The sequence below is a fragment of the Panicum hallii genome, chromosome 6 (assembly GCF_002211085.1).
Source record: "Panicum hallii strain FIL2 chromosome 6, PHallii_v3.1, whole genome shotgun sequence".
In the NCBI taxonomy this organism is placed as follows: domain Eukaryota; kingdom Viridiplantae; phylum Streptophyta; class Magnoliopsida; order Poales; family Poaceae; genus Panicum; species Panicum hallii.
Genome location: NC_038047.1, coordinates 37,125,666 through 37,141,843, shown reverse-complemented (window position 1 = coordinate 37,141,843; position 16,178 = coordinate 37,125,666). Strand labels below are relative to the sequence as shown.

The 16,178-nt window shown below is 51.7% G+C and overlaps 5 protein-coding genes across 5 annotated transcripts; 2 read left to right on the top strand and 3 right to left on the bottom strand.

Moving 5' to 3' along the window:
• Positions 1 to 757: 757 nt before the first annotated feature.
• Positions 758 to 1,648, bottom strand: LOC112898268 (probable mediator of RNA polymerase II transcription subunit 26c). The gene is made up of 2 exons (XM_025966624.1): positions 989 to 1,648; positions 758 to 919 (listed from the first exon to the last, which is right to left on the bottom strand). The coding sequence occupies exons 1-2, from the start codon at positions 1,646 to 1,648 to the stop codon at positions 758 to 760; spliced, it is 822 nt and encodes a 273-aa protein (XP_025822409.1).
• Positions 1,649 to 4,832: 3,184 nt separating this feature from the next.
• LOC112898267 lies at positions 4,833 to 7,034 on the top strand. The gene is made up of 2 exons (XM_025966623.1): positions 4,833 to 6,072; positions 6,829 to 7,034. The coding sequence occupies exons 1-2, from the start codon at positions 4,833 to 4,835 to the stop codon at positions 7,032 to 7,034; spliced, it is 1,446 nt and encodes a 481-aa protein (XP_025822408.1).
• A 960-nt stretch (positions 7,035 to 7,994) lies between these two features.
• LOC112897735 lies at positions 7,995 to 11,179 on the top strand. Its single transcript, XM_025966129.1, has 3 exons — positions 7,995 to 8,591; positions 8,711 to 9,004; positions 10,794 to 11,179. Exons 1-2 carry the CDS (start codon positions 8,259 to 8,261, stop codon positions 8,987 to 8,989), a joined length of 612 nt encoding a protein of 203 aa, XP_025821914.1. The 5' UTR covers positions 7,995 to 8,258; the 3' UTR covers positions 8,990 to 9,004; positions 10,794 to 11,179.
• A 351-nt stretch (positions 11,180 to 11,530) lies between these two features.
• Positions 11,531 to 12,955, bottom strand: LOC112897882 (mitochondrial metalloendopeptidase OMA1-like). Its single transcript, XM_025966279.1, has 2 exons — positions 12,624 to 12,955; positions 11,531 to 12,541 (listed from the first exon to the last, which is right to left on the bottom strand). Exon 2 carries the CDS (start codon positions 12,373 to 12,375, stop codon positions 11,593 to 11,595), a length of 783 nt encoding a protein of 260 aa, XP_025822064.1. The 5' UTR covers positions 12,376 to 12,541; positions 12,624 to 12,955; the 3' UTR covers positions 11,531 to 11,592.
• Positions 12,956 to 13,830: 875 nt separating this feature from the next.
• Positions 13,831 to 15,978, bottom strand: LOC112896189 (cytochrome P450 71A1-like). The gene is made up of 2 exons (XM_025964108.1): positions 14,747 to 15,978; positions 13,831 to 14,656 (listed from the first exon to the last, which is right to left on the bottom strand). The coding sequence occupies exons 1-2, from the start codon at positions 15,689 to 15,691 to the stop codon at positions 14,015 to 14,017; spliced, it is 1,587 nt and encodes a 528-aa protein (XP_025819893.1). The 5' UTR covers positions 15,692 to 15,978; the 3' UTR covers positions 13,831 to 14,014.
• Positions 15,979 to 16,178: the final 200 nt, after the last annotated feature.

Sequence of the window (16,178 nt, the reverse complement as noted above, 5' to 3'; positions counted from 1 at the left end):
TGCACCCAGTGATAAGTATTCTGAGTATACCCCAAGGTGTTGTAGCATATACGATGCCATCACCTTCGGCCATCTACTCTGAACTTTTGATGGTGCAACATTTTGTGACAAATAATACCTTTTGACAAGCCTAAGCAAAAGAGCTTGTACATCTTGGTAGATTCTTTCCTGCCTAAATGGCTTAGTCCTGAATGGCAAGACATGTTTGCCGCAGAAAGGCAGAAACTTTTCGTTCTAGATCATGAGTGCCTTTTCTGAACCCTGTCTAATTGGGCTTGCAAAAGACTTGAAACATTGTAACTGCATTTGTTGTTTCGGGTCCTGAACCTGAAGCGAGAGCTTGAACTGGCTGATAGCCTGATGTATGGTGAAAGTTCATTGCCATGCAAGTCCAGCTCTTTAGCATGGCTAATCAACGTTCGGAATGTCTAAAGCTCACAAAATTATAGGAAAAAAAATAACAGCCGTAACTGTTCAGTCATCTGCCTCTGCTCCTGCAGCTGACGAACTTAACGAAATTAAAGAAATGAAAAGCAGCAATTCATGTGGATGCAACATTACTAAATTAACGAAATTTACAGCAGAGCACAGGTGTATCAATTCAGTTTACATGTACAGGATAAGCTGGACTATCTGTAGCAATAATGATGCCAACTAATGCACTGTCGAGTGTCGACGATTAATTACATCCGGAGAACTTAGCTTAGCTTACACAACATCTAATGGTCAGAATCGTTAACATGCGGAAGGACCCTGACTAAACCCTCATCCCAAGCGAGCTCGACTTCACGAAGCACCTCGCCGCCGCGCAGCGTGCCGGGTGCGCGTTGCGCTGCATTTGGCCCTTGTTCATCCCCGGCGGCGGCCGTGGTGGCTCGATCACCTGTATCGTGCGCCGCCGCTTCGCGTCCTCGGCCTCCTGGTACCGCTCGTGGAGCTTGCGCTTCGTGGTCTCCATCTTCTTCTCCTCCTCGGCGGCGCTGCTGACGACGGCGGGCGGCGTCTTCTTCGGCTGCGCTGGGACAATGGCTGGAGCTCCCATGTTCGCTGATGGCTTCGCGTTGCTGGTGCCGACGACTGGAGCCCCCTTCTTGGACTCCGCCGTGCTGATACGGCGGCAGCTGCTGGCGACGGTTGACTTCCTTGGACGAGGCGGCTCCTCCGGGATCTTCTTCGCCTTTGTGTTGTAGTCAGCCATGGGCGCTGTCTCGTCCCTGAGAGGCGGCGGCGGAGTAGATGAGAGTCCGTCCAGCACGTCCATGGCGGCCCTGGCCCTCGCGAGCTCGGCCTTGACGCCCGCCCTCCACCCGCGCACGACGTCGCGCGCGAGCTCACGGACCCGCTCCGACGGGTGGTCCTTCATCAGGGCGCCGACGGCACCGACCAGATCGCCGGACGCCAGCTCGATCTTCTCGGGGGGCACGGCCCGCAGCGTGGCGAGCGACCCCGCCATGGCCTCGTCCAGCAGCTCGCAGAAGCCCTCCACCTTCTCATCGTCGTCCGCGGCGTCGCAGAGCAGCTCGACGATCCGGGCCCTGGCGCTCCGGAACTCGTCGCGGGAGAGGACGCCGCCAGCGCCGGCGCCCTCGATGGCGGCGTCGATGAGCGGGAACGCCGCCAAGAAGGGCTTCGAGCGGCGGAGCGCCATGCAGCCGGCTAGCGCGAGATCGAGTTGTGTGTGTGCCTGGATGGATGGATCCGAAATCCGATGGAAGAAGGGCGGGTAAGGGAGATGGCCAGAGAAGGGAGATGGGGAGAAGGTGTCAGGGCGCTCCGATCTCGGTGGATTTATGATGGCCGGCAGCTGTCGGAGCGCGCAAACCGAGATGGAGCCGAGGCGCGTAGGCTTGACGCGCGCCACGCGTTCCTCCCGGCAAATTTCTGAGTCGGTTTGAGGTGAAAACAATTTAACAATTTCGCACGCTCACGCTGAAATGGGGCGCTGCTCGCAGCCTTCGCTGGAGGAAGCTGTGCCTGCCACCCTCCTGGCCGGACTTCAAACTTAATTCTTAAAAAATAGAATAAATGCATATATAAAATGTACACTGATCTCATTTCGAGAGCGCAGCGTCAACAGAATTAATATTCCAATCTGGGAACCCGAATTAGATGCGCAACCATGTGGAATGGCCATTAACTTCAGAGATAAAGTTCAGAGCCATAGAGGGATTGAACTTCCGATTTTAGGATTTAGGATTGGATTCAGTAGTTCAGAACCTTATCGAATTGGAATTGGGCATTCAACTAGAAAAGGGCTTCGGTCAGGGACTCAGGGGTTGAACGTCAATCTGAACTTGAACTGGAAAGGGCTTTGACTATAAAATCATCATAACGGTAGCTGAGTGCCAAAACAAATAAATTTGCTCAAAGTGCGAATGGTTTCACAAGATTTTGTCCTGCAAGCACACCTTTCTACCACGGCAAACTATCCCTTGATTCCAATGGCACCAAGGTTAGAACGCGGATACCTCTATACACACACGCCTCATGCTCATGGCAACTTCAGGATGCAACTGTTTGCAGCTTCACAAATGGCGATGCGCCGATGAAACTGTTGATTCTAGGATAACAACGATTAGGATACCAGAAGGAATCTCTGCGAAGGCAGGCACTACACATTTTGGCTGCAGTACAGATGTACAATTTGGCAGCAAAACGACGAGCTGTATAACAGAAGTGATGTTGCACGGTCCTAGATCGAAAACTTGAGTACTACTACTGCGGAAATGAAATGGATGGAAATGATTGACATAGCCTAGGCTACTACATTTCCACAATGGTTTTGGAACAGAAAACAAGGGTAGCTTGTAATATAATTGGGATTCAGAAGTTCAGAACCTTATGGAACTGGAATTCAGCATTCAACTAGAAAAGAGCTTCTGTCAGGGATTCAGGGTTTGAACATCAATCTGAATTCAAACTCTCTAGGCAGGGCACGATTGGGAGGCTTTGACTATAAAATCATCATAACGCTAGCTGAGTGCCAAAACAAATATGGACAGTCAAAATAAATTTGCTCACAGTGCAAATGGTTCACAAGATTTCTACCACGGCAAACTGCTATCCCTTGCCCTCCAACGGCACCGATGTGAGAACGCGGATATATACCTCTACATATATACAGACGCCATGCTCATGGCAACACACTTCTCAGCTCGCGGACACTTTGCATCCTGTTTGCAGCTTCACCAATGGCGATGAGCCGGTGCAATTGTTGATTCTAGGATAACAACGATTAGGACATCAGAAGGAATCTCTGCGAAGCCAGGCACTGCACATTCTGGCTGCAGTACAATTTGGCAGCAGAACGACGAGCTGTATGACAGAAGTGATGTTGCTCGGTCCTAGATCTACTACCGTGGAAATGAAATGGATGGTAATGATTGGCATAGCCTAGGCTACGACATTTCCACAATAATTTTGGAACAGAAAACTAGGGTAGCTTGTAATATAAGGCCAGTCTTAATTGGGGTTTCATCAAGAGTTTGATGAACATTAAATCTTATGCCACATCAGCTTGCTGATTTGGTAAGGTCATTATGATAAGAAAGAAGGGGAGTTTTATCAGACGTGAGAGGGGTTTCATCCCTGTAAAACCCAACCAGCATGGTTAAATCTTAGTAATTGTGCACTGAGACTAACCCAACCAGCATGGTTAAATCTTAGTAACTGTGCACCGTGCACTGAGACTGGTCTAATTGGGCAGCATGCACCACATCGCATCTTCAAACTGCATGTCACTTGGTGTTGCAGTAATCAACATTCCATAGATACAGAGGATCAGCCAATGGTCTTTTACTCCAGTAAAATACCATGCATTTCAATACTGAAATTACAGCGAGAAGAAGCGGACGAGTACTACTGTTTGAGCCACCCAGACCATTCCCGAGCACCACGGACGAGTACTACTGTTGACAGCTTCTAATCAAGGCATTTTTTCAGTGCTTACAACTTGCATATAACAGATTACAAACACAAAAGATAATCATCAAATGTAAATTCTTTCAACACTATCCTCTTTAGGCACATTTACAGTATTGGATGCTCCCTCCAATGACATGACCTCGCGCTCTTGCGGCCGTCCTTCATCGCCGCCGCGCAATCCCATGGTTGGCTGTCTCTCGCGACCGTCTAGCTCCGTCCGCGCCACTCTTAGAGGGCAAAGGTGGCATGTGAGATGGAGGAGCCAGAGGAGCCGCGCGGAGCCATATTTTGTGGCTCCTCCTCCACCAAACAACTTCAGAGAGCGCGATTTTAGGAACTTCTCGGGTGGAGCCGTCGTGGAGCACCCCGTTTAGCAGGGCTTCGTGTGGAGCCGGAGCTGGAGCCGGTTTTGAAGCCCTGCCATGGCTCTTAGTGTTCCTCAGGACAGAACTAGCTGTTGTTTTAGACACACACGATGCACAAGACAGCGGTTGGGGCGACCACGGCTTCCCCTTGCAGGGCGCGGGAGAGAGAGAGACGCCAGGGCACTCGTGCAGCTGGACAGAGCAAGGGAACGCACACGCCGCGCCGGGGCCTTCCATTTCGCGGCCGGGCTCACGTGGGCCCCAGCGGCACAGACAGCTGGAGCCCGGTCACGTCCAGCGGAGTCCCTCCTCCGTGCTGTGCAAGCCGAGCAGTCGAATGGCGGCGCATCACACACACGCCGCCCCGCCCGCCGCCGCCTCCCTCCTCACGCCACGCTCTGCTCCGCTGACTGCTGCCTCGGCCTACAAATACCCGTCCCCTTCTCCCCTTTTCCCCTGCAGCCACACGATTCAAATTGGAGTTCGAGCCAACCCGCACCACCTCGCCACCATCCCAAGTCACAACCCAACTACCAACCAGCCATGGCGTCTGAGGCGGCGGAGTCGTCGCGCGCCCGCGAGGAAGCGGCGGAGCGGGAGGCGTCCGGGGAGGTGGCGCGCCAGCCGCAGCGCTCGTGGGTGGCGCTCGCGTCCATCCCCGTCGTCTACGGAGCCAGCGACGCGGGGGCCAAGGCGCTCGCCCCCGGCTCCGCCGACCTCCTGCTCGAGCTCCACGACCGGCCGCGCGCCTCCTACCTGGTGGTACCCGAGCGCCTCGCCCCCGACCGGCGTTGGCACGGCGATCCCAACAACTTCCCCTACATCATCGCCGCCGCCCCCGACCACCTCCTCTTCACGGCCAGCCAGATGGCCACCCAGGGCCGGAGCGTACTCGACCCCGACTACTTCCTCTGCAACGTCAGCGACGGCACCGCGGCCCGCCTCCCCGCCGTGCCCGCCGAGTTCCCCACCATGCTCTTCCCCCGCAGCACCATGGGCCTCATCGCCGACCCGCGCTGCCCCGGCCACTACATGATCGCGCAGCTCCACCCCGCCGACGAGGCCGCCATGAAGCGCCACGACGCCCTCCTCTGCTACTCCACCGCCACCGGCCAGTGGTCCGTCAAGCAGCTCGCCTCCGCCCCCGACCACGAGCCCTGGGGCGCGCACGGCGTCATCGCCCACGGCGGCCTACTCTGGTGGGTCGACATCGCCTACGGCATGCTCTTCTGCGACCCGTTCGACGACCACCCGCGCCTGCGCCTCGTCCCGCTCCCGACCGGCTGCGAGATGCACGGCCTCGGCAACGGCGCCCGCCCCACCAATCTCATGGACCAGCGCCGCCTCATCAGGCCAAGCCAGGGCATGCTGCGCTACGTCGAGATCCAGGGCCTCTCCTACGACCACGCCGACGTCGACGACCCGATCAGCCCCGCCGTCACGATGTGGACGCTCGTCGATCCGGAGGGCCCGCATCCCTGGAGGTTTGAGTGCGAGGCGTCCTTCGACGATATCTGGGCCCACGACAGCTACGTTGCCGCCGGTCTGCCGCAGGGCAAGGTGCCCAAGCTCGCCCTCGTCGACCCCAACAACCACGACGTCGTCTACTTCTTCCAGGACACGGCGCTCTTCGCCTTGGACGTGCGCGCGAGGCGGGTCCTTGCCTGCGAGGAATGCTTCGTGGACCGTGTTTTCCAGGAACCCATATTCCAGTACTCCCGCTTCATCGATGCCTGGGAGCTGCCACCCACGGTTCGCGGCGACGGTCCTGCTACATCAGACGGTACGTGTACATTAGTTGTTCTAAATAACCGATTAATGCAACTTGCCTTGCCTCTGGTTTGTCAATCGCTCGATTGCTATTATAGCGTGCATGGCTCTGAATCTCAAACCTGATGATGTCTGTGTAGCAGCATGCCCATGTGATTCATTCATCTGCACTAATCTGAATCCTTCCCACTGTTAATCAGTCCACCCGTCATATTGTTATGATCGTACATGCATGCTCTGCTTTTCTCTCTGTGTGTGTGTCTGGTAATTGGCTTCATTGCTTACTGACCCTATCGATCACAAAAGGGATCCTCAACTCCTCATGTAATGTGTGTGCTGTTTCGGTTCATTGCCTTCGGCTTTGCATTTTTGATAAAATTTTCAGTAAGTTCTAGATGTTAATTGGAAGGTGCAGATATAAATCCCGAACCAAATCATCATCCTGCGACAGTATCACTCTGTTATTAGCTATACTAATTGTAATTGCACATCATGTATTGCATAGAGCTAGAGCCAGTCTGAAGATGACAAGTCAACAGCTAGCATATTGCAAGAACGTCTGAAGTTGCATTGCTGCTGCTTTGCCATTGGTGTTTCTCCATTTTGTCCAGATTCGATTCATACCTCTCATTTTAACATTGGGTCAGATTTTGAACATATTGCCCAGCATTATTGCCTTCTGTTTTCAGATAATGGAGTAGTAGAAACATTGCTAATTGCTTGCTGTCCTACCAGTTAGTTGATACTGTTGCTGGTTCTCTGAATGCAGGTGGAAGTGGGACGAAAGGGCCTGAACACGAGGAAGAATCGGACGCGACGACAGGATCCGATGACTTTGACGAAGTGGCATCTTTGCTATGCCAGCTGGAGATCAAGAGCCAGCCAGACAAGGAGCATTCGTCGAGTGAGCTGCGGATCACCGCCGCTCTCGAGGCTGAGGGATTTGACCAATCTGATTTTTGGCTTTTGGATTAAGGAAAGAGTTCCGGCCTCAATCATTCGTAAACAAACGTCCACAGCCAAATTTCCAAAACATGAAGTTCGACACATATGAACCATAGATACATAGCTTCCGTTGGTGAGAGGCAATGCGGGGAGGCTTTCAGATCTTTGTATGCTTACGCGTTTCAGATGTTAGAGCCTGCAGCTGACATCTCGTCTGAGTTGAGTAGTACATGAAAGCTGAGGAACCACCGGATCGATGATACGAACGAGCTTGTCTGTCATGCATGCGGTTTTGTCTGAGAGAACATTTTATCTTGTGCTGCTAATACAATTGGAGTCCAATTTTGGTTCTCTTTTGGTGATCCTTGAGCTGGTCCGATCTTCTGCTGTTTGCATGTTTTTTTTGAAAATTTGTATTACTTACTAGCTGCTGCTACGTTACATTTACTGACTGGACTTATAGTAAATACTAGTTTGGAAAGCAGTTCTAGTTCGCAATTCAACCCATAAAGTATCGATAGGCCATCAGGAACTTAAAGTTTGCATTGATATAGACGCACACAATGTAATTTCATAGTTTGATAGAAGAATATCTCAGATTGAATATCCCATGTGTATTTTTTTTACAAAATACAGTATATACACAAACGCTCACATACGCCCACGCACACTCACTTTATAAATACACGCAAGCAATTTTGAAAAAATAATATCGATTAAATTTTAGAATAAATATAGAAAAATATGAGCACTAGGACCCGTGGACATGTTACGCAATAAAAAAAATCTTATCAGCCGATCTACGTTTATTTCGCTGAATATTCCATGTATGGGATCACTTCCGAACGAGTGCGTGTTTCTTATGTCTTTTCTATCGAGTATCAGTAGTGGAAAATACCGATAGAAACTGCAACACACTGTCTACTATTTTTTATAAAAACCAAATGTAAATTTCCCGGGGATTCTACCTGATTTCTACGGGGAATTGAAATAATTTTCGGTAAAAACAAAAGAAGATGTGTGCAATCAACCTGGCGCGGCTACTAAATTCCCTAGCTGATGACTGAACCGAAGCAGCAGCACGGCGCGCGCACACACACACGGCACACAAGACACAAGCCATAGAAGATCCCCGGGCCGCCTCAGCTTCTTCCTCCCCACAACCTGGCAAGCTCACCAACCCACCAGCCCCGCTCCTCGGCTTCCGCCGCGCCCACGCAATCCACTCGAACGGAGCCTAGGGTCCGCGCTTCCATGGCGGGCGTCGAGTCGTCCGCCGCTCCGCCCCAGGCGCCGCCGCCGCCGCCTCCGCGGGAGGCCGCCCCGGCGCCGGCTGGGCGCCTCGCCGACTGCGTCGTCGTGTTCGTCGTCTTCGGCTTCTTCGGCTTCGCGTGGATGAGCAGCGCCGCCAACGCCGCCTTCATCGCCGCTGAGTGGGGCTACGGCGCGGGCTCCATCGAAGAGGCCTCCGCAAAGGAGATCGCCCTCGCCGCCTCGGTGCTCCTCGGGGTTTTCCTCCACGCCGTGGTGCTCGTCATCCTCGGCATGTGTTGGCGCCATGAGAGCCGCAGGTCTGAGACTCGAGAGGTAGCACGATTTCGACCCCTGCCCAATTGTTGATGCAATTCGTTACCCGTGGGCGGTTTCTAACAAGCACTGGTTGGGTCAATTGTTCTGGTTTTGGACTTTTGGTGTGCTCGTGACAGGTTGGTGGGGGTGGAGGCACGGCGGCGCAGCCGGTGCGCGTCTACCAGGATCCAGTTCCTGGCGCCGTTATCGTGTCTCTCGTCGTGGTGTTCATGATCGTAGCCTTGGGCGTGCTGATGCTAGAGGAATCGTGGGCAAAGAGAGCTGGCTACCTGCTTCTGGAAACCGTGTTCTTCCTCGGGTTTATTGTCTACTGCTTTGTGACTTGTCCGCTTCTTATCATCCGAATATTTGTGGCTAGCTGTGCTGAGAGGCGTGAAACCACTGGATCCCATTGACAAGGCAGGTTCAAGGTGTGCATCCTTTCTTCCCTTTTGATAACACCAGCATCTTATTGATATGGACATGTTCATTACTTGTTAGCATCTTATTTGTTGCTTGAAGCATCTATTGTTGGATCAGTCATGCACATTATTACACAAGTTAAGGTTTTATCAATAAGTAACATCGTTAAGGCTGTTTTGTAGAAATGGGTTGTTGTGTAATGTGTAATCTAATTTGGGTTTATTACATAGATCTGGTGCAGAAATCTGATAGGTTCTGCGGCATTTCTTATCTGTTTATGTGATATCAGCTTACTATATTGATGCTGCCTTGAGAAAAGAAACAATTAGTAATTTGACACATGTGGGACTACGTAAACTGACTTTGATGGCATTATATGCTTCCCTGTTCAATTTCTTGACTTGCTTTGTAAACCTGGATGTAGCATTGTAGGTGTTGTAGTGGGTAACTGTTCCTCTGGCACACTTTAGTCCCGATACTATACTATTTGAACTGACTGGTGTATCTAAACCATGTTACTAAAATCAACCCTGAAAGTTTTGTTTCATCTTTAAAGTGGATGCTACTGCAATAAAATGAACTGATCTGTTTTATTTGGTTTCTCAACCTCCTGTATATGTTTGAATCTCAAGGTGTATCAACTTAGTTTCTCAAGATTATATCTATAGTTAACATCGTTCATAAGGTTGTTTTGTATAAATGGGTTCTTGTGTGATGTGCAATCTATTTTGGTTTTATTGCATAGGTCTGGTGTACAATTCTAATAGTTTCTGCGGCATCTCATATCTGTTTATGCCATACAGCTTAGTACTTCCAAGTATTCTCGACAAACTTTTTTGCTTTGGAAAGTAATTTGATTCATAGGAGCAAGTCAAGACATGCTTCCCTGATCAGTTTCTTGACATGCTTTGTAAACATGGATGTAGCAGTGTAGATGCGGTGGTAGGAATTTGTTCTTCTAGAACGCTTTAGTCTTCATACAAAACTATTTGATCTAACTGGTTGATTAGATTGTTACGGCAATAAATGGACTTCTATGTTTTATTTCATTTCTCAAGATAGGAATTAACCGTATTTGTGTGAATCTCAAGGTGTATCAGTAACTAAATGGTAGCAAGCTTTCACAGTTTCATGGTTATCCTAGTCAAAGCCAATTTTGGTTTGCTTGTTTCTCTAATGAATCGAAACTAATTTTCTTACTGCTATAATCATACAATAATGGCTATGTTAACTTTAGGATTCAATGTGTTCTTATTTTGATGTTCAATCATGGGCGGGCAATGATATCAAATGTAATGAAACATGTGCTTAATTTCTGTTTGTCTGTAGATAATATGGCTTGATATGGTTTGCATGAGCCACTATAGTAAAAATTTTCATACTTTTGTGTCATAAACATCTAGTCTTGAAGTACACACATTGGATCAGGAATGAGCTAAATGAATAGGGAATGCATAGCTAAAGTTCTCTAGAAGGATGTTCTGTTTCAGTGAGATATCGCTGACAATTAGTAAAGATCGTATTTGCTTGAATGTATCATTAATAGGCACAGAACCTGTTAATTGAAAACCAGTGTTATTTTTTCATGCTGGGTGCATTTCATTATCTCCTCTGCAGCTGTTTACCTTATGTTTCAACCATACAGGTCACATTGTTTGGTTGCACTTTTGGATGTAAACACATTTCCATACTCTTTTGGTCTACTTCATGTAGTAGCAATGTGCTAATAATGTGCTCAGCTTCCCAATTCCCAGTTTTGGCTATTTGACTGACACTTTTCTCTAATTTCATTTTCAGTTTCTGGGATTCGCAGCTCTGTTAAGACAGGATTTAGCTTGGGCACTGAGGGTGGGATGATAGCACAAGTATAACTGCTAGTTTCAGGAGTAACAATACACAACGTTGCTGCTAATATTTCTTGAACAATTCATGGTAGTCTGTAAGCTCATATGGATAGTCCCTTACAAACTAATCTCTGTAAAGGGTCCAGCAAGTTTCAGGAGTATCAAGGCACGGTGCGTTACTACCATATTACATTCCGTCGAATACAGTATGTAAGCTCATCTGGAAATCCCCTTATGAACCGGTCTTGTGAAAAGTGTGTAGCAATACTTCATCAGCAGAGAAGTTTCTGCTGGACCTAGATTCCTGTTTTCTCTTGAAAAGGTGTAGCTGTTTCGATTGATATTCGACCGACGCTTGCAAGTTGCAAGTATTAATCGACACTTTCAAAGTCTGCAGTTCAACTGTAATGCGACGATCCATATGGCTCGTGGTATACATTGCGGTACATGTTTTACTTCTTTTCGATGCAAGGTACATGTTTTATTTCACCAGTCGTCCCACCGAACATCAACAGCTGGCTCGAAGAATTTCACCTCGGGAGGTGCCCAAGATATATAGGAAAGATATTGGGTGGAAACCTGGAAACGTGAAAACTACTAAAAAAAAAACATGCTTACAAATATTCAAAAACTTTAAAATGATGCACACAGTGCATCCATAGATGTACATTGCAGCGGAAGTTGGCGTGGGTGACACTAGACACAAAATTTTGTAAAATCTCATAAAAATTCGTCATACAAAAATGAAAGTTTTAAGTGCCTGAATTTGTCTTCTCGTGCACAGGCACATGAAATTCGGCATTTCCGTAGAATTTTCGAGTCATCCAAGTCCAGGAACCTCGAGCTGCGGCGCCCTTGCCGTACAGAGCTGCTTCTCTGTGCAGCTCCAGCGCCTGGTCCATGACCTTGGCCTCCGACAGGCGCTCAGCTCTCTTCGCGCTCGGAGGATGCGTCGCGTCCACGTCGTCCGCCGCCGCGTCTGCCCCCATCTCTCCGAGCTTCCTGTACATCGGCGGGCTCGCGCGCGGGTCGTACCCCGCGGCGGCGAGCAGGAGGAGCCCGAGGCGATCCGCCTCGTACTCCTGGCTGCGGTAGCACGGCCGCATGAAGAGCGACTGCCACTCGCTCCGCGCCGCCGCACGATCTTCCGGCGGCGCGTCGTCGTGCAGGAGCAGAAGCTCCCCGGCGAAGTTGGCGAGGAGGCCGGCCAGGAACCAGTTCCTCGCCCTCTTCTCGCTGTGCCTCGCGATCACGTGCCCGACCTCGTGCCCGAGCACCGCGGCGACGGCGTCGTCCTGGCGCAGGCACCAGAGGAGCCCCGTGGAGACCACGATGTCGCCGGTCGCGGTGCTGAACCCGGTGACGTACCCCCCCGCGTCGACCACGCCAACGGTCCAGTGGATGCCGTCGAAGGGGCGCCGGATCCTCGCCGAGAGCCTCCGCGGCCCGTAGTTCGTGTCGTCACACGCGGCGGCGATGAGGTGGTCGGCGATGCGCTGCACCCGGATGGTCTGGGGGTGGTTCGGGGGGAGCATGCGATCCCACACCTCCTCCTCCTCCTCCTCCTCCTCCTCCTCCTCCTCCTCCTCGGCGCCGTCGTACGAGGCTGAGGCGTCGGCGCTGGCCGCCGCCGCAGCCCAGCAGCATGGAAGCGCTTCGCTGGTGCTGTCCCGGCGAGGAGGTTGCAGAGAAGGCGCCGGCCTGCGAAGGAGATGGCGTGACAACAGGTCCTTGAAAAAGCCCATGTTTGCCTGAATAGTTGCTACGCTGCTTGGCATCATACCAAAGAAGGTCTCGGTGTGTCCATATATATATGGCCCACAATCTCCCAATCTAGATTCGGACTCGGCCCAAGACAGCCGAAATTAGTTCTCGGACTCGGCACAATCAGCGGAAATCAGTCCTCGGACAGTCCGAGTCGGACTGGACTGCAAGCAGAGCAGCAACGAGCAGAGAACAAAAAACATTTGCAGTAAACCACGAAAAGGGCTTCGGCGTTGGAGAAACAGGCAGGAAAGTTAGAGGGATTCTTTACTTCAAATGACCACTAGAACCTAGCATTTGTATTTATGGTAGTTCCTCTGTTCCAAATTATAAATTATTTTCCAAATTAAAAATTATTTAAGCTTTTCTAGATTTATATTTTTACTATTCATCTAGATACACACTATATCTAGACGCATAACAAAACTTATATGTCTAGAAAACTAAAATGACCTATAATTTAGAACAGAGGAAGTACCATCCTTTGTGTAAAACACCTAGTGACTAGCGTTGAAATATGTAATACATAAGAATCTAAGTATAGCTAATTGTTGATTTCTTTTGGAACTAAACACGTTAATCCTCACAATAAGCTCTAGAAAACAAAAAAGAATCACAAAAATTCACACAAAAGACAGAAACATATCACTAACAGTTCAAATATACTCTAAAATAATAATAGTCTTAGGTCTATAGCATTCCTAAAGAGGTACCACCCTGCCATTATGAAACAAAAAGGTCTAATATAGCCCCATAAATCTTCGTCTATAGTTATCCGCTAAGTTTGCATTTAAACTACTCGCTCCTATTATTACTAAAAGTAATCTAAACTAATCCCACAAATAAATTAACTACATATGCATGCCATTCCAAAAAGAATATCCAAAATCATTCCTATCTTTGCTTCTACATGACCCACAAATAATTTGAATGCAGTTTTGTTTGATAAGTTGTACTGGTGTGGTGATCCCATCAAAAGTCCTCCTACTTAGTTGCATGTGGGCATCTGAATGACATGTTTCCTCCTTGCTACATCCATACGGGCAACCTGAGCTTGTGACAATGTTTTTCTTTGCTAGTACCTGCCGGCCCCACAGTGTAATTGTGGTGATTTTTTTGGCTAATTGTAAATTGATGATGATGATGATGATGCGCATTTCTCTAAAATAAATTGCGACATGTGAAAAGACCGGATTGTCCAGCCCCATTCCAACTCCAAGCAAAAGCAGGTCAACGAGAGACGACGATTCACTGTGCGAGTCCGCTGTGCTGTTGAATTTCGATCCCACGGCAGCTCAGAATAAGAAGAAGAATTTTGATCCACCACTACAACTTCACACACAAACCAGGGTTTCCAATTCCCATGGAGGGGAGTGCCGGAATGGAGTTGGATGCACATCGATTCCTACTTCAATTCGCAGGCCGAGCGAGCGTCTTGCACCTGGGGACTAGGACAAGTGGAACACGCGGCGGCGTCGTCAGCCCCGGCGCCTCGCCCATATCGAGGTCCGCCGGGCGCATGCCGGCGGGCAGCTCCCAGTCGAAGTGGCACAGGATGCTGGCGAGCGCGAGCTCCAGTACCGGGAGAGCGAAGTTGATGCCGGGGCACATCCTCCGGCCGGCGCCGAACGGGATGAGCTCGTAGTCCGTCCCCCTGAAGTCCGCCGCCGGGCCGCCGCCCACGAACCGCTCCGGCCGGAACTCCTCCGGCGCGTCCCACGCCGCGGGGTCCCGCCCGATCGCCCACGCGTTGACGAAGAGCGCGGTCCTGGCCGGGATCTCGTAGCCCCGCACCACCGCGGGCGCCGTCGACTCGTGCGGGACCAGGAGCGGCGCCGGCGGGTGGAGCCGGAGCACCTCCTTGAACACTGCCTTCAGGTATTCCATCTTGTCCAGGTCCGCTTCCGCGATGGCCAGCTCATCGGCGGCGGCGCCGGCGACCCGCGTGATCTCGTCTTGGAGCTTGGCCATCACCCGCGGGTTGGCGACGAGCTCTGCCATGGCCCATTCCAGCGTTTCCGATGACGTCCCTGTTGCGGCGGCGATCATGTCCTGCAGACGCAAGAATCGAACACGGAACAGGAGAACAAGATCACTAGACATTCGTTGAGAAATTTCAAGAGCGTTTCTGCGAAAGCTGACCTTGATGGTGGCTTTGATGCGATCGTCTGTGAGCTCGAGCCCGTCGGCGCCTTCTCGCCTCAGCCGAAGCAGGACGTCCAAGAAGTCCTCATCCTCCTCCTCCCCTGCACAGCCGCCCCTCTTCTCCTCGTGCGCGGCCACTATCTCGGACAGGAACTTGTCCCAGGCCTCGGCCATGTCGTCCAGCTTCTTGTCAAGGCCCGTCGCCCACGTCACGAACCTCGCCGGCGCGTCGGGCAGCACGTCCTCCGGCTGGAAGCCCGTCACCAGCGCCGCGGTGTTCCCCATCAGCTGCTTCAACCTCTCCGCCGTCGCCCCCGCGGCCCCGGTCGCCGCCCGGGTGACCACCGCGTTGGTGTAGCCGTACAGGAGCTCCCTCAGCTCCACGGCCTCCCCCGCCTCCGCGGCGCGGCGGGCCCGCGCGACGAGCGCGGCCGCTTCGGCTGCGCGCACGGGCGCGAACGACGCCACGCGGCGCGGGGAGAGGAGGTGGACCACGGCGACCTTCTTGCCCCGGCGCCAGTCCTCGCCGTACGGCGCGAACGACACGTTCCTGCACCCGTACATCATCCTGTCCGCCGCCACGCTGCGCGGGCGGGAGGCGAAGGCGAGGTCGTGGTTCCTGAACAGGTCCGCGGCCGCCGCGGCCGTGCACACCACCAGCGTCCGCCGGCGCCCGAGCTGTAGGAAGAGGAGGCCGCAGGCGCCGCCGCCGTAGCGGAGGTGCAGCTCGTGCAGGGAGCGGTGCGCGAGGCGGCCGATGAGGTGTAGGTGGCCGATCAGAGGCAGCGACGGCGGCGACGGCGGGAGCTTTCCGCTCCGGCGGTTCTTGACGGCGCAGAGGAAGACGATGAGCACGGCGGCGGCGGCGAGCGCGTACGGGGACATCTCTCTTCCTGCTCTGCCGATCACTGCTGCTGATGAAAAGGAATGGATTTTGCTCATGTTACAGCGATCAACGCGACGCAGAAGAATCTCCCTTGCTGATTGCTTATGGATTTCTGTACGGCTCGGACGGGTGGCTGCGGAGCAACCACGGCGATTTTGATCTTTTTTTCCCGGTAATGCTTCACTGCAGGTGTCCGACGCGAGGAAAATTTCAGACGCCGCTCTCGCCGTCGACGCCACGTGACCATACTAGCACCACGCGTCCAGCTACTCGCCAGGCTTATCCTTGCTCGTACGCTGGCTCCCCCCCGCGTGATGGTTGCCGGCCGCCGAGCCACACCTTGTTGCTCCTGTGTTGGATGAGCAGGAGGTAGGGGGGAGGCAAGGTGCAGGATAACACAGCAACAATGGTAGGAGCACAAGCTATGGATCCGACGTGCAACACAAATAGCAGCTTCGATGTCATGTTGCGGGGTATTTACATGCATGTTTCATGCATTTCGGAATGATGTTGCAACAGTTTTAAAAATGTATGCCGCTATTT